The sequence below is a fragment of the Agelaius tricolor genome, unplaced genomic scaffold, assembly GCF_023055355.1.
Source record: "Agelaius tricolor isolate 1412-34295 unplaced genomic scaffold, bAgeTri1.0.p SCAF_23, whole genome shotgun sequence".
Classification (NCBI taxonomy): Eukaryota; Metazoa; Chordata; class Aves; order Passeriformes; family Icteridae; genus Agelaius; species Agelaius tricolor.
The window spans coordinates 6091272-6117921 of NW_027269283.1; the positions used below are offsets into that span (position 1 = coordinate 6091272).

A 26650-nucleotide genomic window follows, 5' to 3' on the forward strand; every position below is an offset into this window, starting at 1 on the left:
TGTAGTACTTGGTAGCCCCAGCACGTGGCTGCAGGGGGTCTTGAGCCACAGCACCACAAGAAAGATGTGGAAAGAGCTGGGACAGGATGGGGAACTGCCCACACGTGCTGAGGAGCGTGTGGGGCCAGAGGGACTTCTGACCTGGGGAGCAGGGGGGGAGCCTATGGACAGTGGAGAGGGGGTGTTGACCTGCAGTCCTGGGCAAAGGACAGCAGCAGCACAGGACTCCTCCTGGGCTCCTGGTTCCCATGTGACCATTCCCATTCCTTCTCCAGCAGCCTGGGGGAGCCAGCCTTTCCCCAGTGGAGCAGACCCCACACTCCCAGGACAGGCAGAGCAGCTCAGCAGGAGAAGCCTTTACCTGTCCAAAGGGTTGGGGCCAGCAGGGCAGGATCTCATGTTCCATTCCCTCTGTCACCGCTTGCAGGAAGCACTACCGGGACCGGCACATATGTTGAGCTTTAGATGTGGTTTTGGCTGCTCCTTGCCAAACACAGCAGTGTTTGGTCAGAGTTCGGCTCTTTGAAGGCTTGTTTTTCAGTTCAGCTTCAAAATTTGCTCAAAGCCTGGGGGAAGACTTCCTGGTTTTGCTTCCTCTCTATGCTATTCCTTATAAAATTTCATTTCTCCTTATGGAAGAGTTCTGCTTCCTCCATGCTCTTCCTGAACATCTTGAATGTTGTTTTGTCACAGCCCTTCAGTGACAAAATGGGCTTGTCACCATGGCAGGTTTGGGATCTCCTGCTCTGAACTGAGCCAGACCCAGATAAGAGCTGATGATGGGTGACAGGGAGGGTCACAATACCAAGGAGGCTGTGAGTGAGGATTTGGCTTTTGCCTTTCTCCCTTGTTCTTGCATGTTTCTTTCTGGGCAAAAGGAGCTCTGGGCACAAGGAGCTCTGCTCACAGGCTCAAGGATGTTGCCTCTGGCAGCCAGGACTTCCCTGGATCCAGCATGAGATCTGCCTGCATCAGCAGCCATGGGTTTCCTTTGCCTGGACACCAGGCACAGGAAATGAAATTGACTGAAATATTTCTTCCTCCATCACCTTTATCTTGCAAGGAGAGACCAGCCAGCCAAGTTCTCCTGCCTGGGCGGGCACAGGGGTGTTCCTCCCTCACACCTGCCTGGCTGCACCCAAATCCTGCCCCTGTCTCCAGCCATCATGACAAGAGCTGGGACATATCAGGCCTCAGAAGTGATGTCTTTGGAGCTTGATCCTGGGGTGATGGATGTCTCTTCCTGTGTGTGGCTGCTCTGTGCAGGAACCCGTGATAGGATCTGGAGTTGCAGGGCACTGCACTGAGGTAGTTGCCTTGGTGCAGCTGCCCAGCCCAGGCAAATGCCCCTTTGCCAGCCCTGCTGGGTGTGGGGGTCCCTGTGATCTGCTCACATGAGGTGAGAAGCTGTGATCTGCCTTCTTAGCCACTGCTGTGCCCCATGGCTGCTCTGGTGGCCCATGGCTGCTCTGGTGCCCTTGGCAGGTCCATGGTGTGACAGAAACAGCTCACAGAGTAGCCAGGAGAGCCATGGGACCGGGACAGAGATGGAGAGCAGCAGGGCTGGGACCCTGCTCCTGGGCAGCCCAGGCTGTTCCCAGCTTTTTCTGGGGGCAGGCTGCAGACATGTGGCTCTGTCAGGCTCAGCTGCCAGTGCCAAACCCAGCTCTGCCCCACTGAACATCCACTGCTGCCACAGGCAGGGATTGCTGGCAGTGACAGAGAATTGGAAACTGGGCTGTTGCCTCCCAGTTTCCACTGCTCCTTCCCTGCCTTGGGTGGGAGGCACCAGGTGTGCCTCTGTGCTGGGCCATGTGGCCACGGTGCCAGCAGCACAGCAGAGCAGGGTGGTGGCCAAGCAGGAAATCCTGGGGACGCCCCCCGTGGCTCCGCACACCACCTTTGCCCAAGGTTCCTGTTTTGGCAGGGATATAAAGGTGGTGTGGGCAGGGAGAGCCCAGCATAGTGCAGGCTTGCAGGAAGCCAGGATGGGAATGCAGAGTGTGGCTGTGGCTTGTGGGGCACTAGCCTTGTGCCTGGCACTCAGCACAGCCACCAACCCCGGCTTCGTGGTGAGGATCACCCAGGCAGGCTTGGACTACGGTGGGTTCTGCTTCTGATCTCTCTCCTGACAGATGTGCTGGTGGCAGAGCTGTGGAGCCAAGTACCCTGTGAGAAGTGCAGGGTCCTGGGGCAGAATGGGAGATCCTTGGCCATGGGTGCCCATGTGAGGAGCACAGGGACAGGGTGGGGAAATCCTTGGCCAGGGGTGCCAAATGCACCATCGGCCAGGGCTTCCCCTGCTGCACCTGCCTGCCCCCTATACCAGAGCTTGATGGAGCCCCTGCAGAGGGGCCCAGCCCTGTGGGGTCTCAGGGAGCTGCAGCCAGGCAGTGTGGGAGGCTGGCACAGCAGGAGGGTGCTGCTCCCACAGCACATCCAGGCAGCTGAGCTGTGAGCCCTGGAGGAGGGAGCTGCAGAGGAGAGAGGAGCTGGGGAGTTTAAGGAGGGGCAGTGACAGAGATGGATGGGCCCCGTGCTGGTTTTATCGAGGCAGGCAGGGCCCTGGCTCCAGCAGAGCACAGTTATGCACTGAAATACACTGTGTGAGAAACACACAGCATCCCAGGGCCTCAGACCTCATGCAGATCTCCCCCAGTGCACTGCCTGGAGAGTGAGGCTGGGACACTTCTCTCCTTTCTGCAGCCACCACCTTCCCCTGGGGCTGCAAGCAGGGCTCCAGGCAGCATTGCCTGTGTGCTCTCAGGGCTGTGTGCACAGAGGTTTGCTTTAAAGCCAGCCTGGGAGGCAGCATCACCTGGATCTCTCCTCTGATCCTTCTGCTGCATGCCCAGTGTGTGCTGCAGCTCCTGTGGCTGGAATGATGGAATGATGGAATGGTGGAGTGACGCTGTCCCTGTGTCCCTGTAGCCCAAGAGCAGGGGATTGCGATCCTGCAGAAGGAGCTGGCCCAGCTGAAGCTGCAAGACTTCTCGGGTAAATCGGGGAAGGTGCATTATTCATTCTCCAGGTAAGCCCTGTGAGCCTCGCCAGTGGCCTGGAGCCACCCACTGCCCTCCTGACCACGGCGAGGGGCAGGAGGAGTGGGGATGATGGAGAGCCCCCTGAGCACTGAGGAGCATCCTGTCCCCTCCACAGCTCCCTGAGATGTTGGCCGTGTCCTTGGTGCATGTTCCTGTTTTTCTCCTTGCCCAAGGCGAAAATTGGAATGAGGGTCACAGCAGTGTGGGCATGGGTGGACTGTGTGCAATCACAGCCTGGGTAGTGGAGATGGCCTTGCCTGTGGGACAAGGCATGTGAAGCAGGAGCCCAGTCCCTGTGGAAATGCCAGCTCCCTGCTGCCCGGGTGCCTCTCTTCTCCTGCAGCGCAGTGTTTGGAGCTGCCTTGGGTGGCTGCAAGGGCCCCATTCCCAAAGGTGCCACTCTACACTGTGTGACCCTGCCAGGCATAGCTTTGCAGCAGCAGAACTGCAGCTGGAAATGCTGCCAGTGCAGTGACTCCATCCTGCTCACCCTTCTTCCCTCCCTGATTGTCTCCCTCCCTCCATCCCTCCTTTGCCTTGTGCTTGGGAGTGTGGAACCACTGTAACATGATTTTTCATTTTATTTGTATATTTTAGGCTGCACATTCCCACTTTCCGCTTGCCACACTCACGGATTACCCCGGTCCCCAATGTGGGCCTGCAGGTCTCCATCTCCAATGCCTTTGCTGAGCTGAATGGGGACTGGCGGGTGAAGTTTCTCTTTATGTGAGTGGCCAGCTCTTCCTCTCCCTATTCAGGCACCTACTCTGTGTCTCCCGCTCTTGAACTGGACAGGTTTTTTCTCCTCTCCCTCTCCCTCTCCCTCTCCCTCTCCCTCTCCCTCTCCCTCTCCCTCTCCCTCTCCCTTCTGTTTTGGGCAGCTGTCACTTTGCTCTCCCAGATATGATGGATAAAACAGGGTGGGAGGCACGTAAAAGGCACATGAAAGGGGAGGTATACATGCACCCTCAGGTCTCTCTTCCACCACCCCTACTTGCTCTCACTCCCCTCTGTGTAAAAGTTACCTCTCCTAGTTTATGTGCCAGTGAAATTTGCTTCCCCTGAATCTAAACACTTTCCCAATCTCCTCTGGATGCACCATACAAGGGGGAGACTGATCCAGACTGCTGTATCCTGAACCAAATGAGATGTCTCTTCACCAGGCCTTGGAATTGACAAATATCTCTTTCTTATTCCCCTTTCTCCCTGCAGCAAGGGACATGGATCTTTCAACCTGAAGGTAGAAAATGTCAACTTGAAAATCATCCTGAGGCTGGGCAGTGACACCACTGGGAGGCCCACCATCAGCACCTCAGACTGCAGTGCCCGCATTTCCAATGTCCGGGTGCGCTTTTCTGGCAAGCTTGGGTATGTGACTTCACTGGAAGGTGTGGAAATGCTGTGTATTAGCCCACCTGTCACTAGAATGTGGCCTTGTTAAGCGTGTAGCCTGCTGGCAATTCTGATGTTGCCTGCTCTTAAATCTGGCCTGAATTTCTCCTGCTGTTGCTGCACATTTAAGGGGGTGGGTGGGGTTTACCAGTGAGTCTGTTTTCAAATGTAAACTCTGGGGCAAAGCCAGATGCCAAATGGGTGTGGGAATGATGTTCCCAGGGGCTTGCTTGAGAATGATGTTCTCTATCATCAACCTTTCCTGGGCACATAGTTCTGCAGTATGGAACTGAGCTAGGCAGGGCTTCTCTCTGTGTTTCTCTGCAGGTGGCTTTACAACCTCTTCCACCGCGTTATTGAAAGGAAGTTGCGAAAGAATTTAGAGAGCAAGGTATGTGCGCAGTGGAAGGCAGGGTCCTGTGTTTACTGGTTGTGTTTAAACCCCCTCTTGTTGGTAACGTCCAGAAGGCTCAGAAGTAGGGATGTAAGGAGAGCAAGAGCACACCCCTGTAGGTGGGTTAATCCTTTCTGTTGCTCTTTCTTGGCCACGCCCTTGCCCCCCCCGGGGGGCTGCTCAGCACGGTTCATTCCTGCATGGGCCACATGAGATTTCCCTTCCAAGGGTCTCCCCAGAGCTGAACTGTGCTGAGGGAAATTGCTGCAGGCAGATGCTTGTAGGTATAAATCCTGCTTGAGTCTTGGACACTTAATGTGCTGCCTGATGAATGGAGGCAATCATCACTGTGTGCTCATTTACTTAAGCAAACTTTGTCATGGAGCTGTGACCCAGCTGCCCCTGCTGAGCTCTGTGGCCTTTCTGTCCCACAGGTGTGTGACAATGTGGCCAAGTCTGTGCACAATGAGCTACAGAAGTACATCCAGACGCTGCCAGGTATTGGGGGGCTTTAAGTGGGTTTAGGAGCTGCTCTTCCTGGTTTTTCCCAGCCGTGAGGAAAGTTTTACTTTGTGTCCCCTCCCCATGTCCTGGTGTTCTGGCACCCAAGCTGGGAGCTGGGGAGCACCTTCTCAGCAGAGAGAAATCACTGTGTGTCCTGTCAGGCTGTGGGAATTCCTTCAGAATCTGTGCCCACGGAATGTCAGGGACTTTGGCTACTTTAGCGGGGGGACCCTGGCCACTTCTCAGGTCCAGGAGATGGCTGTGAAAAAGTCAGGAGAAAAGTGGGGATTTTTGCTTCCTAGCAAAAGCAAGCAGAGGAGCAGTTGGTAGTGAGTTGATGCACCAGGAAGCCCAATCACGGCACGGTCCAGATGCCAGCGGAGGCCATCTGCTGCCAGCTTTCCTGACCATCTCCTTACTCATCTCCCTTGTGTTTGCAGTCACAGCCAAGATAGATAACAACTTTGGTATTGATTATTCCTTGGTGGCACCCCCAAGAGCTACACCCAAGTCCTTGGACCTGGACCTGAAGGTGAGAAGCAGCCCCTGGGAACACTTGATTTGGCCAATGCCATTGCCAAAGGCAGGTGGGAGCCAAGGTTATGGAACCTGCTGCAAATGCTGTTTGCCAGCGTGAGTCAGCAGGTGAGACCCACTGCTATTTGCAGCCCTTCTCCACGTCTCTCCCTCCTCCCAGGGTGAATTCTACTCCCTGGCCCACCGCTCCCCCGTCCCCTTCTCACCGCTGCCGCTGGCCTTCCCCTCGGATCACGAGCGCATGGTTTACTTTGGAGCCTCCAGCTACTTCTTCAACACAGCCGGCATTGCCTACCACAAGGCTGGGGCACTGGTCTTTGAAATCACAGAGGCCATGGTGAGTGGCATGAGTGGGACAGGGCAGGGAAAGAGGTTCCATTTGCTGAGGAGGTCCAGGAACAGCCAGCAGTCCTGGAGAAGCCCCAGTGAGAGAGCTGGAGGCTGTGGGATGAGGCTGGGCTGTCACACATGGCAGCATTTGGGGATGCAATGGGCTCGCCATGGGCTCCTCTGTGCCACATTGCCCCAGTGTGACAATCGTCTCCCTGCAGATCCCAAAGGAAGCGAGATTCAGTTTGGACACCTCTATCTTCTCAGCCTTCATTCCCCAGGTGAGCAGTCTGGCCCTGCCTGCCCAGAGCTCCTGCACACACAGGCTTTGCTCTGTGCCAGGTGTTCTCCCTCAGGACTGGGGGTTTGTGCCATCATTCCCATCCTCTCCCTACTCCCACACAGCTGGAGGAGAAGTATCCAAACATGCCAATGAAGTTCAGGCTGTCCGCTCCCACTGCTCCATTCCTGACTATTGGACCAGGAGGAATCTCATTCCAGCCCATTGTGGATATCCAGGCTTATGCCATCCTTCCCAACTCCAGCCTGGCTCCTCTCTTCCTCCTCAGCCTGGTGAGTTCAGACACGGCCTGCGGTGATGGGGCAGAAGGGAGTTTGAGCTGTGCCCTGTCCTGTTGCCCCGATCCTGCCAGGGGCGCTCCCAGGTGCTGTCCAGGCACAGTGAGGGTGTCCCCAACTGAACAATTCCTGAGCTGACAAATGCCAGGTTTAATGCTGGATGCAGACACACCCCTGGATGGGCAGTGGTGTGTTTCAGCTGGTCAGGGCTGTTCCCCTGGGTGTCTGCTTTGGGCTGAGGTGGGGTGAGCACTGCCAGAGCTCTGTGCTCTCTCCCCAGACAGGGAACGTGTCCGCTGTCATCAATGTGAGATCCGGCCGCATAGTTGGGAGCCTGGATGTGGGCAGGTACAGAGGGGAGCAGCCACTGACTGGGCAGGGGGTGGCTGGAGGTCCTTCTGTTTTGGGTGCCCAGGGACATAGAGGGGATGGGAAGGTCCCTGGGACGTGGGCTTGCTGTGGAGGGAAGGAATGAGCTGGAGCTGGAGGGAGTGGGATCTGCATGGCCATGGATGGGTGGAATGGCTCCCTCCCTTGGCACATCCTCCACAGCACCACTTCTGTCCCTTGTGCAGGATCAGGCTCTCTCTGAAGGATTCAGCTGTTGGCACTTTCCAGGTAAGCTATCCTTGACCACAAGCAGAGCCCCCAGCATGGAGCTGGCAGCCTGCCGGGGGCCAGGACAGGGACTCATTCCTCGCTGCCTCCCAACATGGGACCCCACACTGACCGTGCAGCCACCTCCTGCCTCAGCCTGCAAGGCTGGGAAAGGATGCAGAGCCTGATCCATTGCTGCTCTCACCCCAAACATTTCCTACACTGCCAGTGTGAACAGACAAAGCTGCTGGTCTCTGCAAAGTGTTGTGCACAGCCCAGCATCTTGTCTCTTTTTAGAATTATCCTGCAGTGCCCGCATGTCTCCTGTCCTGCAGACTAAAGCTTTTCCTCCCTCTCTCCCCACTCGCCAGGTGCAATTTCTGCAGTCCATAATGAACATCCTGACTTCCAATGTTCTCCTGCCACATCTTAATGGTGAGAACCTACAGAGGGAATGGTGTTGCTGGAGCACCCCCGACTCAGGTTGCTCCATCCAAGGGGTCCCAGCTCACTAATTAAATCCTCATTGCCAAGGCTGATGCAGGGCAAAGTGCGCGCAGGAGGCGGCAGTGAAGCGGAGGGAGCCTCTTGCTGCTCTGACAGGCTCCCAGCAGCAAACGCAATGGAAAATATGAGCCCTGTGCAGATCCTAATGCTTTCCAGACCCTCTCCCCGAATCCCTGCATCTCCTGCCTCGCCAGCAGCTCAGACCAGAGTGGGGCTGGTGGCAGGAGTGGCCAAGGGGGCTGTCATGGCACAACAGGCAGCCCTTCTGTGGAGCTTGGCAGGAGTTTCCTCTGCCTGCCCCAGGAGCAGTGGAGGAGAGGAAAGGGCTGGGGGAAGGAGGTGGCCACCTTCTCTGAGTGCTCCATGCTCCCTTGACTCCCATTCCCATGCCAGTGCAGACACATGTGTTGTCTTTTCCAGCCCGCTTAGATGAGGGTTTCCGTCTGCCACTGCCGGACAGGATTCAGCTCTCCAAGATCCTTGTGAGGTTCCACCAGGTGAGTGAGAGGGAGCAGCTGGCCCCAGCTGGGGCCCATCCTGCTGCCCACAAAGCCCTGCTTACCAGCACAGCCTCCAAATCCAGTTTCCTCAGCTGTGCCATGAGGTGATCGATGGGAGCTTTCAGCACAAACCAGTTCTCTGCTTTTCTTGGCTGCATTTTGGGTGTCTGGGATGGCACCACATCATTCTCCAGTTCTTAAGCCTGGGGTCTGAGTTTCCAATGCTGCTTTTTATAGCAGTGTCAGCCCCAAATCCCTGCTCTCCCTGACTGGCAGTGCCTGGATGGATGCTGTGATGCCTGGTAGGATGCAGCCCCTGCCTCCTCTGCTGTAAGCAGCTGTACCAGGTCCAGAGGAGCAGAGAGAGCCCCTGTTGTGGCGTGCCTTGGGGAAACCCCAAAGCAAGGTCACAATGAGGATGCTGAAAATCTGTAGTGAGGTGTGGCTGTGAAATGCCTCCAGAGCCTGCCGGGGGGAAAAACTGGCACAGGGGTTGCCAGAGCCATAGATCCCAATCCATTCTGCCCTCAGGGATGTGGTGGGCGCTGGGCAGGGCAGCTGCCAGGGCCCATAGCAGCCCAGCGCTTTCTCTCTTTCTCCCAGAATTTCCTGCTGCTTGGAGCAGACGTTCGCTTCCAGCCCCGGGGATGAAGACAGGGTGATGAGAGCCCTTCAGCACTAAATCTGCTCCATTCACCACTTTGCCCTTCCCTGCCTGAGTTGAAGACCACCAGTCCTGCCACTGTCCTGCATTGCTGCCTTGGCCTGGACCCTCCATCCTCCTGCTGGGGCCTCCCCCAGTGCTACCATGAGCTGGGGGTCCCCTGCCCTGGGCCACCTGCTCCCCTCCTCCCTCTGAGCAGCAATAAAGGCGTCGGTGCTGGGGCTGTGCTCTTGGTGTCACTGTCTGCACCTCGGGCCACACAGGGACAGATGGGAGCTGGATTGGGACCACCTGGTTTGGCTGTTTCCATGGTCATTCCAAGGCACCATGGAACACCTGTGTCCTGCTCTCCTGTGCCTTCACTCCAGCCTTGGGACAGAGTGAGTGGAAAAAGCACAGTGGCTTAAGGGGGAGATTCTGCACAGGAGAAGCTGGTTGATGTTGTGGCAGGCCCTGATGCCTCCCATGACCTCTCTGTGCTGAAGTTCCAGTAGGTCTAGGGACAACCTTAGTTGTCACTGATCCTGACCATTGACCAATCCTATGGGTGTCAATGAACTTCTCCTGGATATGGCTAAGAGAGGCTTTATTTTGGGCTGATGACTTCTCTTTCCAAGTTCTCTCCAAACTGAGGCAGGGTGGTCTCATTTTTCTTCCTGTGTCCACGGGTTTTCCATCTGGTTCCCAGCCGACATACACCTGCCAGTGTGAGGCTGGAGAGCAGCAGCAGTCCTGCCTCTGGCACTGGTACAAGCTGCCCGGGGAATTCCCAGGCTGGCAGTGACAGAGAGCTGGAAACTAGGCTGTTGCCTCCCAGTTTCCACTGCTCCTTCCCTGCTTTGGGTGGGAGGCACCAGGTGTGCCTCTGTGCTGGGCCATGCAGCCATGGTGCCAGCAGCACAGTGGAGCAGGGTGGTGGCCAAGCAGGAAGTCCCAGAGAGGCCCCCATGGTTCCTAACACCACCTTTGCCCAAGGTTCCTGTTTTGGCTGGGATATAAAGGTGGTGTGGGCAGGGAGAGCCCTGCACAACGTGGCATGTGGGCAGCCAGGATGGGAATGCAGAGCGTGGCTGTGGCTTGTGGGGCACTGGCCTTGTGCCTGGCACTCAGCACAGCCACCAACCCCGGCTTCGTGGTGAGGATCACCCAGGCAGGCTTGGACTACGGTGGGTTCTGCTTCTGATTTCTCTCCTGACAGATGTGCTGGTGGCAGAGCTGTGGAGCCAGGTACCCTGTGAGAAGTGCAGGGTCCTGGGGCAGAATGGGAGATCCTTGGCCATGGGTGCCCATGTGAGGAGCACAGGGACAGGGTGGGGAAATCCTTGGCCAGGGGTGCCAAATGCACCATCAGCCAGGGCTTCCCCTGCTGCACCTGCCTGCCCCCTATACCAGAGCTTGATGGAGCCCCTGCAGAGGGGCCCAGCCCTGTGGGGTCTCAGGGAGCTGCAGCCAGGCAGTGTGGGAGGCTGGCACAGCAGGAGGGTGCTGCTCCCACAGCACATCCAGGCAGCTGAGCCGTGAGCCCTGGAGGAGGGAGCTGCAGAGGAGAGAGGAGCTGGGGAGTTTAGGGAGGGGCAGTGACAGAGATGGATGGGCCCCGTGCTGGTTTTATCGAGGCAGGCAGGGCCCTGGCTCCAGCAGAGCACAGTTATGCACTGAAATACACTGTGTGAGAAACACACAGCATCCCAGGGCCTCAGACCTCATGCAGATCTCCCCCAGTGCACTGCCTGGAGAGTGAGACTGGGACACTTCTCTCCTTTCTGCAGCCACCACCTTCCCCTGGGGCTGCAAGCAGGGCTCCAGGCAGCATTGCCTGTGTGCTCTCAGGGCTGTGTGCACAGAGGTTTGCTTTAAAGCCAGCCTGGGAGGCAGCATCACCTGGATCTCTCCTCTGATCCTTCTGCTGCATGCCCAGTGTGTGCTGCAGCTCCTGTGGCTGCAATGATGGAGTGGTGGAATGGTGGAGTGACGCTGTCCCTGTGTCCCTGTAGCCCAAGAGCAGGGGATTGCGATCCTGGAGAAGGAGCTGGCCCAGCTGAAGCTGCCAAACATCTCGGGTAAATCGGGGGAGTTGCACTATTCACTCTCCAGGTAAGCCCTGTGAGCCTCGCCAGTGGCCTGGAGCCACCCACTGCCCTCCTGACCACGGCGAGGGGCAGGAGGAGTGGGGATGATGGAGAGCCCCCTGAGCACTGAGGAGCATCCTGTCCCCTCCACAGCTCCCTGAGATGTTGGCTGTGTCCTTGGTGCATGTTCCTGTTTTTCTCCTTGCCCAAGGCGAAAATTGGAATGAGGATCACAGCAGTGTGGGCATGGGTGGACTGTGTGCAATCACAGCCTGGGTAGTGGAGATGGCCTTGCCTGTGGGACAAGGCATGTGAAGCAGGAGCCCAGTCCCTGTGGAAATGCCAGCTCCCTGCTGCCCGGGTGCCTCTCTTCTCCTGCAGCGCAGTGTTTGGAGCTGCCTTGGGTGGCTGCAAGGGCCCCATTCCCAAAGGTGCCACTCTACACTGTGTGACCCTGCCAGGCATAGCTTTGCAGCAGCAGAACTGCAGCTGGAAATGCTGCCAGTGCAGTGACTCCATCCTGCTCACCCTTCTTCCCTCCCTGATTGTCTCCCTCCCTCCATCCCTCCTTTGCCTTGTGCTTGGGAGTGTGGAACCACTGTAACATGATTTTTCATTTTATTTGTATATTTTAGGCTGCACATTCCCACTTTCCGCTTGCCACACTCACGGATTACCCCGGTCCCCAATGTGGGCCTGCAGGTCTCCATCTCCAACGCCTCTGTTGAGCTGAATGGGGACTGCTGGGTGAAGTTTCTCTTTATGTGAGTGGCCAGCTCTTCCTCTCCCTATTCAGGCACCTACTCTGTGTCTCCCACTCTTGAATTTGACAGGTTTTTTCTCCTCTCCCTTCTGTTTTGGGCAGCTGTCACTTTGATCCCCCGGATAAAACAGGGTGGGAGGCAGGAACAAGGCACATGAAAGGGGAGGTATACATGGACCCTCAGGTCTCTCTTCCACCACCCCTAATTACTCTCACTCCCCTCTGTGTAAAAGTTACCTCTCCTAGTTTATGTGCCAGTAAAATTTGCTCCCCTTGAATTTAAACACTTTCCAAATCTCCTCTGGATGCACCATACAAGGGGGAGACTGATCCAGATTGATGCATCCTCAACAGATTTTAGGTCTCTTCACCAGGTCTTGGCATTGACAAATATCTCTTTCTTATTCCCCCTTCTCCCTGCAGCCGTGGGCCCGGATCTTTTGACCTGAAGGTGGAAAATATCTCAATCAAATTCATCCTGAGGCTGGGCAGGGACACCACTGGGAGGCCCACCATCAGCACCTCAGACTGCAGTGCCCGCGCCTCCAAAGTCGGGTTGCGCTTTTCTGGCAAGCTTGGGTATGTGACTTCACTGGAAGGTCTGGAAATGCTCTGTGTTAGCCCATATGGGAATGCCATGGGAATGATGCTTTGCCATTAGAATGGGGACCTCGTGTGAGTATGTTGTTGGCAAATCTGATGTTGCCTGGTCTTAAATCTGGCCTGAATTTCTCCTGCTGTGGCTGGACATTTAAGGTGGTGAGTGGGGTTTACCAGTGAGTCTGTTTTCAAATGTAAACCCTGGGGCAAAGCCAGATGCCAGTTTAGTGTAGGAATGATGTTCCCGGGTCTTGCTTGAGAATGATGTTCTATATCGTCTCCCTTTCCTGGGCACATACTTCTGCAGAAAGGATCTGAGCTAGGCTGGGCTTCTCTCTGTGTTTCTCTGTAGGTGGCTTTACAACACATTCAAGAAGACTGCTACATCCCTGTTGCAGAAGCATTTAGGGACCACGGTATGTTAGCAGTGAAAGGCAGAGCCCTGGGATTCCTGATTGTCTTTAGTCCTCACTTGTAGGTAATGTGCTCAAAGGATCAAGTATAGGGATCCAAATATAGCCAGAGCACACCCCTGTGGGTAGGTTAATCCTCTCTGTTGCTCTTCCTCAGCCATTCCCTGGCTGCTCAGCACGGTTCATTCCTGCATGGGCCACATGAGATTTCCCTTTCAAGGGTCTCCCCAGAGCTGAACTGTGCTGAGGGAAATTGCTGCAGGCAGATGCTTGTAGGTATAAATCCTGCTTGAGTCTTGGACACTTAGTGTGCTGCCTGATGAATGGAGGCAATCATCACTGTGTGCTCATTTACTTAAGCAAGCTTTGTCATGGAGCTGTGACCCAGCTGCCCCTGCTGAGCTCTGTGGCCTTTCTGTCCCACAGGTGTGTGACAATGTGGCCAAGTCTGTAAAAAACAAGCTCCAGAAGCAGGTCCAGACGATGCCAGGTACTGGGGGGCTTTAAGTGGGCTTAGAAGCAGCTCTTCCTGGTTTTTCCCAGCCATGAGGAAAGTTTTACTTTATGTCCACTCTCCATCTCCGGGTGTTCTGGCACCCAAGCTGGGAGCTGGGGAGCACCTTCTCAGCAGAGAGAAATCACTGTGTGTCCTGTCAGGCTGTGGGAATACCTGCAGAATCTGTGCCCATGGGCTGGTGGGAGCGTAGGTTACCTTAACTGGGGGTGATGGCCACTTCTCAGGTCCAGGAAATGGCTGTGAAAAAGACAGGAGAAAAGTGGAGGTTTTTGCTTCCTAGCAAAAGCAAGCAGAGGAGCAGTGGGTAGTGAGCTGGTGCACCAGGAAGCCCAATCACAGCACTGCCCAGATGCCATTGCAGGCCATCTGCTGCCAACCATGTCATTCATACTCATCTCTCTTCCATGGGTTTGCAGTCACAGTCAGGATAGATGACAAGATTGGGATCAATTACTCCTTGGTGGCACCCCCAAGAGCTACCGCCCAGTCTCTGGATGCAGACCTGAAGGTGAGAAGCAGCCCCTGGGAACACTTGATTTGGCCAATGCCATTGCCAAAGGCAGGTGGGAGCCAAGGTTATGGAACCTGCTGCAAATGCTGTTTGCCAGCGTGAGTCAGCAGGTGAGACCCACTGCTATTTGCAGCCCTTCTCCACGTCTCTCCCTCCTCCCAGGGTGAATTCTACTCCCTGGCCCACCGCTCCCCCGTCCCCTTCTCACCGCTGCCGCTGGCCTTCCCCTCGGATCACGAGCGCATGGTTTACTTTGGAGCCTCCAGCTACTTCTTCAACACAGCCGGCATTGCCTACCACAAGGCTGGGGCACTGGTCTTTGAAATCACAAAGGCCAAGGTGAGTGGCATGAGTGGGACAGGGCAGGGAAAGAGGTTCCATTTGCTGAGGAGCTCCAGGAACAGCCAGCAATCCTGGAGAAGCCACAGAGAGAGAGCTGGAGGCTGTGGGATGACGCCGGGCTGTCACACATGGCAGCATTTGGGGATGCAATGGGCTCGCCATGGGCTCCTCTGTGCCACATTGCCCCAGTGTGACAATCGTCTCCCTGCAGATCCCAAAGGAAGCGAGATTCAGTTTGGACACCTCTGTCTTCTCAGCCTTCATTCCCCAGGTGAGCAGTCTGGCCCTGCCTGCCCAGAGCTCCTGCACACACAGGCTTTGCTCTGTGCCAGGTGTTCTCCCTCAGGACTGGGGGTTTGTGCCATCATTCCCATCCTCTCCCTACTCCCACACAGCTGGAGGAGAAGTATCCAAACATGCCAATGAAGTTCAGGCTGTCCACTCCCACTGCTCCATTCCTGACTATTGGACCAGGAGGAATCTCATTCCAGCCCATTGTGGATGCCCAGGCTTATGCCATCCTTCCCAACTCCAGCCTGGCTCCTCTCTTCCTCCTCAGCCTGGTGAGTTCAGACACGGCCTGCGGTGATGGGGCAGAAGGGAGTTTGAGCTGTGCCCTGTCCTGTTGCCCAGATCCTGCCAGGGGCGCTCCCAGGTGCTGTCCAGGCACAGTGAGGGTGTCCCCAACTGAACAATTCCTGAGCTGACAAATGCCAGGTTTAATGCTGGATGCAGACACGCCCCTGGATGGGCAGTGGTGTGTTTCAGCTGGTCAGGGCTGTTCCCCTGGATGTCTGCTTTGGGCTGAGGTGGGGTGAGCACTGCCAGAGCTCTGTGCTCTCTCCCCAGACAGGGAACGTGTCCGCTGTCATCAATGTGAGATCCGGCCGCATAGTTGGGAGCCTGGATGTGGGCAGGTACAGAGGGGAGCAGCCACTGACTGGGCTGGAGGTCTTTCTGTTTTGGGTGCCCAGGGACAGAGAGGGGATGGGAAGGTCCCTGGGACGTGGGCTTGCTGTGGAGGGAAGGAATGAGCTGGAGCTGGAGGGAGTGGGATCTGCATGGCCATGGATGGGTGGAATGGCTCCCTCCCTTGGCACATCCTCCACAGCACCACTTCTGTCCCTTGTGCAGGATCAGGCTCTCTCTGAAGGATTCAGCTGTTGGCACTTTCCAGGTAAGCTATCCTTGACCACAAGCAGAGCCCCCAGCATGGAGCTGGCAGCCTGCCGGGGGCCAGGACAGGGACTCATTCCTCGCTGCCTCCCAACATGGGACCCCACACTGACCATGCAGCCACCTCCTGCCTCAGCCTGCAAGGCTGGGAAAGGATGCAGAGCCTGATCCATTGCTGCTCTCACCCCAAACATTTCCTACACTGCCAGTGTGAACAGACAAAGCTGCTGGTCTCTGCAAAGTGTTGTGCACAGCCCAGCATCTTGTCTCTTTTTAGAATTATCCTGCAGTGCCCGCATGTCTCCTGTCCTGCAGACTAAAGCTTTTCCTCCCTCTCTCCCCACTCGCCAGGTGCAATTTCTGCAGTCCATAATGAACATCCTGACTTCCAATGTTCTCCTGCCACATCTTAATGGTGAGAACCTACAGAGGGAATGGTGTTGCTGGAGCACCCCCGACTCAGGTTGCTCCATCCAAGGGGTCCCAGCTCACTAATTAAATCCTCATTGCCAAGGCTGATGCAGGGCAAAGTGCGCACAGGAGGCGGCAGTGAAGCGGAGGGAGCCTCTTGCTGCTCTGACAGGCTCCCAGCAGCAAACGCAATGGAAAATATGAGCCCTGTGCAGATCCTAATGCTTTCCAGACCCTCTCCCCGAATCCCTGCATCTCCTGCCTCGCCAGCAGCTCAGACCAGAGTGGGGCTGGTGGCAGGAGTGGCCAAGGGGGCTGTCATGGCACAACAGGCAGCCCTTCTGTGGAGCTTGGCAGGAGTTTCCTCTGCCTGCCCCAGGAGCAGTGGAGGAGAGGAAAGGGCTGGGGGAAGGAGGTGGCCACCTTCTCTGAGTGCTCCGTGCTCCCTTGACTCCCATTCCCATGCCAGTGCAGACACATGTGTTGTCTTTTCCAGCCCGCTTAGATGAGGGCTTCCCTCTGCCACTTCTGGACAGGATTCAGCTCTCCAAGATCCTTGTGAGGTTCCACCAGGTGAGTGAGAGGGAGCAGCTGGCCCCAGCTGGGGCCCATCCTGCTGCCCACAAAGCCCTGCTTACCAGCACAGCCTCCAAATCCAGTTTCCTCAGCTGTGCTGGAAAGTGACAAATGGGAGGGTGCTCTTCACTGAGATCCCAATGGCCCAGCAGCAAACCAGAGCACAGGTCCCAATCCATTCTGCCTTGGGGGATGTGGTGGGTGCTGGGCAGGGCAGCTGCCAGGGCCCATAGCAGCCCAGCGCTTTCTCTCTTTCTCCCAGAATTTCCTGCTGCTTGGAGCAGACGTTCGCTTCCAGCCCCGGGGATGAAGACAGGGTGATGAGAGCCCTTCAGCACTAAATCTGCTCCATTCACCACTTTGCCCTTCCCTGCCTGAGCTGAAGACCCCCAGTCCTGCCACTGTCCTGCACTGCTGCCTTGGCCCAGACCCTCCATCCTCCTGCTGGGGCCTCACCCGGTGCTACCATGAGCTGGGGGTCCCCTGCCCTGGGCCACCTGCTCCCCTCCTCCCTCTGAGCAGCAATAAAGGTGTTGCTTCGGCTCTGCTCTTGGTGTCACTGTCTGTGCTTGGGGCTGTACTGGGCCAGGTAGGAGCTGGAGCTGGATCAGGGCCACTTCGTTGGTCTGTTTCCATGGCCGTAGCGAGGCACCATGGATCACCTGCTCTCCTGTGCCTTCACTTCAGCCTTGGGGTAGAGTGGTTGAAAAAAGCACAGTGGAAATGGCCCTGGGGTTGCTGTCAACAGCAGCTGAACATAAGCACCAGGTGGCCAGGAATGTCAAGGACATCCTGGCCTCTATCAACATGGCCTGTAACCAGTAGGGCAGCCAGACCAGGGAAGGGATTGTCCCCCTGGCGTTTGTGAGGCCCACACCTCAAGTCCTTTCTCCAGTTATGGGTCTCTCACTTCAAAATGCACATGGAGGTTCAGAGCATGTCTAGAGAAGGGCAATGGAGCTGGTGAAGGGGCTGCAGCATCAGAGAGGCTGAGGGAGCTGGAGGGATTCAGCCTGGAAGAAGGGAGGCTCAGAGGGGACCTTTTCACCCTCACAACCCCCTGACAGGAGGGAGCAGCCATGTGGGGGTCAGGCTCTGCTCCCAGGGAAAAAGGGACAGGTTGAGAGGACGTGGTCTTAAGCTGCACCAGGGGACTTTTACTTTGGATATTAGGAAAAATTCCTTCACATTAAGGGTTGTCAGGCCTTGGAATGGGCAGCCCAGGGAGGTGGTAGAGTCACCGTCTCTGGAGGTGTTTAAGGGAAGACTGGATATTGCGCTCAGTGCCCTGTTTTGGCTGAAATGGTGTTTCTGGGTCACAGGCTGAACTCGATGACCTCGGAGTTCTTTTCCAACCTAATTGATTCTGTGATTTTGGGATTCCCGCGGCGGCGCCGCCCAGCAGCGGGGCGGGCCCGGAATGGCGGCGGGGCGGAACGCGGCGCCGAGGGGCGGAGGCGGCGGCGGAGCCGCATTGTCGGCGCACGGCGGGGCGGCTCCGTCCCTGGCCGGTCGGTCCGTCCCCCAAAGCTCCCCCCCGGCCGCGGCCATGCTGCCCGGGGCCCGAGCGCTGCGGGCGGCGGGGCTGCTCCGCCCGCCCGGGGCCGCTGCTCGTACTGGGGCCGCCCGCAGGGCGCGCTGCGGACCGGGACCGTGGCCGGCGTGGCGCGGCTTCGCGCTGCCCGCGGGGCCCGACCTGCGGCACTTCCTGAGGGCAGCTGCCGCGGGACAGCCGGGGCCGTCGCCAGAGCTGGCGCCTGAGCCGGGCTCTACCCCCGGCACCCCGAAAGGTCTGTGGGTCTTCGGGGTCGGAGCTGTTGGAGTCAGCCGAACCCCCCTGCTCTGGCCTTGCTGCGGGCAGCCGTAAGGCCGGCGCAGACAATGGTGCTTCCCAGTCAGAGCAGAGTGGGAAAATGGGTTGTTTGGTTGCTTTTGGGGCCCTGAGGGGGTTTTGACTCTAGAAGGAGTTTAGTTCTTGGCTACAAAGTCGTGTTTTTCCACCACGGAGTTGAGCAGAGAGCAGCTTGCTCTGGCACCTGCCCGCATTGTGTGCTGGCTGTCAGTGGGGCTGTGGCAGCCCTTGTGGGGCTGTGGTGCCCCGTTGAGGATGGTGTTCAGTGCCCTGAGTGTTGTATCTCAGTAAGGACACAGCTGCTGCTGCTCTGCAGTCACAGCCCAGCCCTGCCATGTTGCAGAGCACACAGTTTTCCCAGAGCCTGCCCTTCGGTTTATCCCTTGTGGGCTGCAGGTGCAGGCAGCTTTTGTGCTGCTTGCCTGGCTCCAGTGGTGGGGTTGAGGGCTTGTTCCCGCAGAGCAGGGGCTAGGACAGGTTGTGGATGGGAGCTGAGCAGGCTCCTGTGTCACATGGCCTTTGTTGCAGTGTACCTGGAGACCTACGGCTGCCAGATGAATGTCAGTGACACCGAGATCGTCTGGGCCATCCTGCAGAAGAATGGCTATGCCAGGACAAAGGAGCTGGGTGAGGTAAGGCAGCACCTTGGCAGCTCTCCTGGAGCACAGCACTCATGCCCTGGCTGTGCCTGCAAGTCCCAGCTTTTCCCTGGATTGCAACCCTGTGGGATGTTACGAGTTTTGCAGTCTGAGTTCTGTGAAATGAAGGAAACTGCTTAACAAGTGTGCTAGAAAGCTGTGGGTTGTCTTTTTTCTTTAAACTACTGGGCTCTGTCTCAGTTGGAGAGGGATTGGACACAGCGGGATCCTCCTGTCTCATCTTTGAGTTTACTTTTACCATTTAGTGAAGACTCTGCTTGTCTTCTGTTTCTTTCTTGCAACTCTTTTTGCTGAAACCTACTGTGTACTCAGGTAGGTCTTTTTTCCTGAGTTTAGTGAGTTTTATAGTCTACCTCTTCAGGTTACCTGGGCAGGGCATGAGAACTTATTGTTTGATTTTTATAGATTCTTCTCTTTTTGTTGCTTTCGATTTAGGCAGATGTGGTTCTTCTTGTCACCTGTTCCGTGAGGTAAGGAGATGTTTCTCGCTGGTTTGGGACACTTTTTAAGGAATTACCATTTGAAAACCAAGGCAATAAAGATGTTGCATGAGGAAAGGAGTGTGCAGGTGTGATACTGGCTATTTAGTTGAGGGTAGGGCTGGCTGGTGCTATGATTTACAACATTAATTGTGCTGTGAATTGCTTCTCTGGGTGGTGAGAAGTTCTTTGGTAGTGTAATCTCTGTGTATATGCCATGGGCAGTGAGAGACCTGCACAATTAATGATTTTATTTTAAAATAGTCTATCTTCTCCTGAAGTAACTCTCTAGTACAGTGTCTGTACTTAAAAAGTGTAAGAAATATGTTTAGGAGCAACTTGATATAAAGGGAACTTTTCCTTGTTTTTTCTGAATGCAGAAGACACCAAATGCTTATTGCAGGGTACTTTGTAGTGTGGCCAAGGCACTTTTTCTCCCCAAGAGCTTAGTCCCTAAAGTATTTCTGCAGGGGAGATGCTCTGAGGCAAGCAAAGTGATAGCAGATAGACAGAGACAAGACATAGTCCGCACACCACAAACGCACTCTCAGGTGCCATTAGGTTCCCTGCTTTAGCTGAATTCTCCTTACAGAGCACTTGGGGCGCTCAGGCTGGGGCTCAGTGCAGGAGCAGCAGCTGCAGTAGCCCGTTGTGCTGGCTCCCCAGGGAGAAGGCAGAGCAGGCCATCTGGAACCGTCTGCAGCACCTCAAGGCGCTGAAGGCCCGGCGGCCCCAGGCTCGAGCTCCGCTCCGCGTCGGGATCCTGGGTACGGCTGGGCTGCATGGCCTGAGTCCCGCTGGCAGCAGCCACCTTGGCCTGGGGTGAAAGCAGCTGGAAGGGGCTGCAGGGGAGTAACGGAGGGCAGGCACTGCCTCACAAGGAGCCTTCTCCTTTGGTGGCAGGATGCATGGCTGAGAGGCTTAAGGAGGAGATTCTGCACAGGGAGAAGCTGGTTGATGTCGTGGCAGGCCCTGATGCCTACCGTGATCTTCCCCGGCTGCTGGCAGTGGCAGAGTCTGGCCAGCAAGCTGCCAACGTCCTGCTGTCCCTAGATGAGACCTATGCTGACATTCTGCCTGTCCAGACTAGTGCAGGTGGCACAACAGCATTTGTGTGAGTACCTTTTCCCAGTGCTTGTTTCCGTGGCTCTGATTTGGAAATCTGTGCAGAGTAGATGTGTCAGTGACAACAGCTGCCCAGGAGATGCAGTGCCTGGCTGCACTGTCTCTCCCAGAGTGTGTGTGTGTGTGTTTTTGCTGTTGCTTTGCTGTGTGACTGAGCCCTGGAGAGCATGCCCTGAACTCTGGCTGTTGTGGACTTCTCTCCCTCTGCTTTGGGAATGCTGACTTTCAGCCTGATGCTGCATTGAGTGATTTCTGTGCCACTGTCCCTTCCTGAAGTCCATGCTTCTCTCATCCCCTTCCTTCTGTGGTCCCCTGCCCCAGGTTCTGCTATTTCTTGTTCTCTGCTGAGAGAAACATATTATACCTTCTGATTGTTTAGTTTTGGTGGTAGCATTGTCAGACATGAAATCAGACTCTGCTCAGTGTGGCCATAGCGTATGGAAGGACAGTGTCACTCTGCAGGAGATGGGGATGTAGAAGGATGTAGAAGGATCTTTGATCACTCCCAGGCTGCAGTGGCTGTCTGTGCTTCATTAGCTCTTTCCAGCTTTCTTAAAAATGTGCATAAAAAATCAGGAGGTGTTAGCTCAGGGCAAGCTGAATCCAGTGTGGATGGTGTGTGTGTGGAGCTGGCTGCAGGCAGCAGTTCTGGGCTCATCCTGGGCAGGATGCAGCGTGGATGATTCTGCAGGAGGGAGGTGACCCATGCTTTACCTCTGGGCAGGTCCATCATGCGGGGCTGTGACAACATGTGCAGTTACTGCATCGTGCCCTTCACCCGAGGCCGGGAAAGGAGCCGCCCCATCGCCTCCATCCTGCAGGAAGTGAGGATGCTCTCGGATCAGGTGAGGCAGAGCCTCCTCCTGCCTGTCCCAAGCCATGGGAGGAAGGGTAGTTCCTGGTAACAATGTTTTCAGTGCTACTTGTAACCAGTGTCACTTGCCTTTATCTGCAGAGATGAAGTTGTGGTGGGGTTCCACCAGTGGCTTTTGGATTCCCCTTGTAATATGCCCTGACAGGGATGGGAGGGCTTCTGTTGGAAACTCCTTGCAGTAAAACCATGGCTGACCTTGCAGCTCAGCCATCCTGCCCAGGTTATATTTCTTCCTCTCTGTTTATTTTGTAGGGAGTGAAAGAAGTGACCCTCTTGGGTCAGAATGTCAACAGCTTTCGAGACCTGTCTGAGGTGCAGTTTCAGTCAGTGGCTGCCCCGGGCCTCAGCCGTGGCTTTAGCACAGTCTACAAAGCCAAAGCGGGAGGTTTGCGCTTCTCACACCTGCTGGACCAGGTCTCTAGGATTGATCCAGAAATGAGGATCCGTTTCACCTCTCCACACCCCAAGGATTTTCCTGATGAGGCAAGTGTAAAATAAACACCTTGGCCTCTGCTTGGAGGCAGCAAGGCAGCTCTGAAATGTGAGGTATGGGCTGTGCTGCCTTCCCAAACAAAGACAATGTGGGTTCCCACACTGGGAACAGCAGCTCCTGGGAGTTGGATGTTGGGGCTAAAGCTGGCAGGTTTGCAGTTTGCTGGCTTTTAACCAGGGAAGACTTTTCCTTTGGCACCCAGGTACAGTTAAGCTGTCTGAGACATCTCTGATCACTTACCGCAGGTCCTGCAGCTCATCCAGGAGCGACACAACATCTGCAAACAGCTGCACCTCCCAGCCCAGAGTGGGAGCACACGAGTCCTGGAGGCCATGCGGCGAGGGTGGGTCACCCATGAGGAGCCCTGTGTCCTGCCCTTTGATTTGCCTGCTGGTTTCTCCTCACTGATGTTGTGGGTTTCCAGTTAGCAAATCCATGTGCTGTTCATTGCAGATACACAAGAGAAGCATATTTAGAGCTCGTGCACCACGTGCGTGACTCTATTCCAGGTGCGTGTTCCTTTGGCTTGGTCTGAATTCAGCATGACTGTATCTCACTGTCCTTTCCTGAGTGCAGCATTCCTGTCTTCCATGAGGGAAGTGTACAGCTGTGTCTCTGTTACAGGAGTGAGCCTGAGCAGTGATTTCATTGCTGGGTTCTGTGGAGAGACAGAGGAGGATCACCTGCAGACGGTGTCCTTGCTGCGGGAAGTCCGCTACAACGTCGGCTTCCTGTTTGCCTACAGCATGAGACAGGTGAGCGCAGGCCCTCGTGGAGAAGGCTGTTATCTCTGGCTGTGTCCCCTAAACTCTTCAGTACTCTTTCTCATAATAACACATTTTTTAAAAAGCTGATGAAAATCATACCCAAAGATTTGGTATACTGGTAGATGTCATTTGTCCCAGGTAGCACTTACAGGGTATGTGGTTCTGCAAGGGCTGTTGTTGTGCCTGGGAGGCTTCCACCTTCTCTGTAGGAGTGTCAGGATTGGTAACTGCTTGGTGACCCGGCTCTGCAGATGCTCCAGGGTCATTGCAGGGAAGTAACTGTGTCAGCAGAGGCTGCGAATCCATTATTTGCTGATGAGGAATGTGCTAATGGAGTTGGGCTGGAGCCCAGCTATGAGGGTCTGTCAGTCAACTCTGGAGGGAAGTGGTGAATTTTTGAGAAGGTGTTTCCATGAGAAGAGTGGGTAGTTGGTAAGTCTCCATTAGAATGCTCTCCAGAGTGTATGATACTGTTGGGGAAGAGGACAAAAGGTTGGGAAACTTAAGGAAGCAAAGGGATTTGGATCGCCATTCAGTATGTAGATTAGAAGTAGTAGAATCTGTTGCCTGTCTATGGATGGACAGGCACAGGCACATCCCACACAGGAGCTGCAAAACTGTTTCACAGCCACTGATACTCAGTGCCCTGCATCAGACCTTCTGCCTAAAAGGTGGAAGAGAAAGATGTGAGGAGCATGAGGGCATGGCTGGCACTGGAATAGTTCCTTTGTGATACAAACTGAAATGCTGTTGGAATGTGGGAAGCTGTTGCTGTAGGAGCAGTGGGTCAGACAAGGCTCTGGGCTCAGGCTGGGTGCTGAGGGGCGGCTCTGGCTCTGTGTGTGCAGAAGACACGGGCACATCACCGGCTGCAGGACGATGTCCCCGCAGATGTGAAGAAGCGGCGGCTGGAGCAGCTCATTGCCACCTTCCGGGAGGAGGCTGCGAGGGCCAACGCAGCACTGGTGGGACAGGCCCAGCTGGTGCTGGTGGAAGGGGTGAGTGGGCCTGGAATGGAATTGTCTTCCTCCTTTCTTGCTGGATCTGAGGCTGTGCACAGCAGTCACCACTTCTGCCTTCCCTTCTCACTTTCCCCTTGTAATCCCAGGACTCCCAAGACCATTTCTTCACACTTAAGCAGACAGCCTGACTTTGCCAGAGCACTGAGCTGAGCACAGGGAATGGGATCAGTTAGGGATGCATCTCTGGCCAAGCACAGAATTTGTGCTTTGGTGTGTGAGTGTCACTCAGCAGCTCTGGACACAGTGCTGTGTTCCAGGGCTTGGTTAATGTGGGTTTAATACCATCAATAGTGCTCAATTAATTCCTGAGGCAATAAAGCCCAGCAGTGAATCAGAGCAATTGCCATGCAGGTAATGTTCCCTGTCCTCTTTCCAGCCCAGCAAACGCTCTGCCTTGGAGCTGTGTGGGAGGAACGATGGCAACATCAAGGTGATCTTCCCCGATGCCGAGCTGGAGGATGCTGCTGAGCCCGGGGCTCCAGGCAGAGCCCAGCCCGGGGACTATGTGATGGTGAAGGTGACCTACCTGCAGTGCTCATTTCCTTGCACAGTGCTGTTCTCTAGGGCAGCTGCTGCCAGAAGAGCCTAAAATTAGAATGGATCCTCCCCAGTGCCTGAAGGCCTGTGCTGTTTCTTTCAGGTAACCTCTGCCAGCTCGCAGACCCTGCGGGGAGTTCCGCTCTGCCGGACCACCCTGTCCCGTGCTGCTGCTTCTCACTGAGGGATCCCTGCTGCCCTGGATGGAAGCAGCACATGTTCTCCATGAAGAAATAAGAAGTGTGGTCAGGTGGAGAGATATGGTAGAACCAGGAAGATATATATGTATATTAAAATTTATTTATGAAATAATAAAATACATATATATTTTTGCTTTGGTGCCAAGTTATCTGTCATAGTGTGTGCAGGTTCAAAGGGGTAGAAGCTGTGTGTGAACTTGCAAAATTCACATACTGTGAGATTGTGTATTTTAACTTGCCCTGAGGCTTGTCCCACCCTCAGAGTGCTGCAGGTCTGTCCTCTGACTGTGATCACATCCTCTGGCACAGCCCAGCCTGAGATGGATGTGCAGAGCAGTTGCTTCCTATGAGCTCAGCTGAATTTAGGAGCTGCAAAAGCTGGTGTTACTTACAAAACACAGCCCCAGTAGCTGCTGGAGAATGGCAGGAGTACTGTCAAAGGCTAGAAAGACCTGAAATAACAGAAGATTAATTAATTCTTTCCAAATATTGGCAAAATGCTTGGAAAGGAGATGCAAGAACCCACACCACACTTGTGTGTTTGAATGTGGCACTGGACTGTGGAATGAAAAATGGTGTTTAACGTGCTCCAGTGAATCTGTTGTGTCTGGGGCTGAAGGAATGCAGCCCCAGACACAATCCTCTGGTACTGGGGAGGATTGGATCTTGTCTCGAGAAGATTTCCTTGTTTCCAGGCCTGGCGAATGCGAGGGAAGAGATGGCTGCTTAAAACATGGGGTGCAGTTTTGTAATCCAAACATCTATGGATGTCCTTCCCTTTGCTTACCGAGAGAAGTGGTTGTACTGATTTAAATGGCCAGTAAGTTCTTCAAGTGCATCTGACAGTTCCTTGTTTTCATCAGCCTGCAGCTGACCCTGGCTGCGCAGTGTCACATTCCAGCCTGCTCTGTGAAATTCAAACAAGGACCTGTGACCTGCACTTGTGAGTAAACTGAGATGTGAGAAAGGATCACCCCTTTTCATACAGATAATCATGTCATTAAAATAAATCCTTGTAAAAGGCTCAAGCCAGTGACCAGTTTTGAAGGAACAGCTGGTAGCAGGGCAATCACGACATGAATTTGCAGAATTTTAAAATAAATGTGAAAGGGTTTTACTCAAAAGCTGCCTCTCCTGCTCAGCTCTTTCTGGGCTATAATTGTTTCTCTTTGAAAACAGCATGGTTCACTGAATATTCATTAGGCTTCAAGAAACAAATACATTTTGTTTATTATCAGAGCTAAGTCCCTTCTCAGGAAGTGAATCTGCACAGACCCCAGAGTCCATGTGGGCTCTGAGGGGCTGACAGGCACACAGGGCTGATCTGCCCTCCTGCTTCCACATGGGAATGTGTATTTGGCCCAAGTTCACAAACCAGGGCCTGAATCTGTGCTGGTCAGTGAGCATGAGCCTGTGGTCCAGGGGGGTTTCAGGAAGAGGCAGCAGTTTGGGTGAAATCCCAAAGGAAGCAGCAGCATGTATAAGCCAACAGCCCTCAGAGGAGATGGGCACTGAGGCCAACGTGCTTGGCTCATCAAGCCCACTGAGCCGTCTCCAGATTTAACTGCCCTGTGGCAAATCTTTCAGCTCATAATTCCCAGGCATTCTGGGACTAGGGCCCAAGCCAGCACCCTGGAAAAAGGGCTGACACCCACCTTTCCCTGCTCATTTTGACCTCCCAAGGAGCATCTATTCCAAGTAGGAAATGCAGACCACAGTGTGCCCTCCCCCCTCCATCCTGCTTTGAGGCCAGCTGTGGCCGTTTTACAATCATTATTTTAAGAGTGGGAGACTAATGAGGAGGAGAGCTGGGTTTTACATTTTGATGAGGAGGTGATAATGCTCACTGCACGGGCTCCCCGGGGAGCCATAGCACTCACCATTTGCTTCGCCTCCTTAGTTTTTATAGGCCTCGGGAATGAAGACCGAGGTTTTAAGGCAGCAAAGCATCCATTAGGAAGTGCTTACGGTGACCTTGGAGGCTGAGTCAGTCCTTTGGCACTGCGTGGAAGAAGGAATGTGTTGTTTTTCTTGAGGCCTGGAGGTGGGATGCGGGTTCTGTGTCACTTTTCAAGTTTGCTGCCTAAATGTCGCTGTTGGGAAAGCTGGACTCCTACCTCCTTTGTGTTCTTGCACGTTTCTGTTCCCACCCTGAGCAGGGATGAGAACCTGAACCCTCCCAGACCTCCCATCTCCCTGATGTACACCTGTGCCTT

General features: G+C 55.0%; 3 protein-coding genes across 3 annotated transcripts; all 3 read left to right on the plus strand.

Moving 5' to 3' along the window:
• Positions 1-1977: 1977 nt before the first annotated feature.
• Positions 1978-9113, plus strand: LOC139599486 (bactericidal permeability-increasing protein-like). Its single transcript, XM_071446790.1, has 15 exons — positions 1978-2103; positions 2932-3031; positions 3642-3770; positions 4257-4412; positions 4764-4827; positions 5265-5328; positions 5775-5866; positions 6032-6208; positions 6423-6482; positions 6607-6774; positions 7061-7128; positions 7356-7398; positions 7749-7812; positions 8305-8381; positions 8988-9113. The coding sequence occupies exons 1-15, from the start codon at positions 1989-1991 to the stop codon at positions 9033-9035; spliced, it is 1425 nt and encodes a 474-aa protein (XP_071302891.1). The 5' UTR covers positions 1978-1988; the 3' UTR covers positions 9036-9113.
• Positions 9114-10095: 982 nt separating this feature from the next.
• On the plus strand, positions 10096-16943 carry LOC139599508 (bactericidal permeability-increasing protein-like). Its single transcript, XM_071446813.1, has 15 exons — positions 10096-10214; positions 11043-11142; positions 11753-11881; positions 12304-12459; positions 12833-12896; positions 13320-13383; positions 13827-13918; positions 14084-14260; positions 14475-14534; positions 14659-14826; positions 15113-15180; positions 15398-15440; positions 15791-15854; positions 16347-16423; positions 16689-16943. Exons 1-15 carry the CDS (start codon positions 10100-10102, stop codon positions 16734-16736), a joined length of 1425 nt encoding a protein of 474 aa, XP_071302914.1. The 5' UTR covers positions 10096-10099; the 3' UTR covers positions 16737-16943.
• Positions 16944-17888: 945 nt separating this feature from the next.
• CDK5RAP1 (CDK5RAP1 mitochondrial tRNA methylthiotransferase) lies at positions 17889-24579 on the plus strand. Its single transcript, XM_071446795.1, has 13 exons — positions 17889-18216; positions 18807-18910; positions 19373-19407; positions 20083-20183; positions 20320-20530; positions 21266-21386; positions 21668-21898; positions 22154-22251; positions 22362-22417; positions 22533-22663; positions 23524-23673; positions 24074-24214; positions 24338-24579. The coding sequence occupies exons 1-13, from the start codon at positions 17976-17978 to the stop codon at positions 24416-24418; spliced, it is 1701 nt and encodes a 566-aa protein (XP_071302896.1). The 5' UTR covers positions 17889-17975; the 3' UTR covers positions 24419-24579.
• Positions 24580-26650: the final 2071 nt, after the last annotated feature.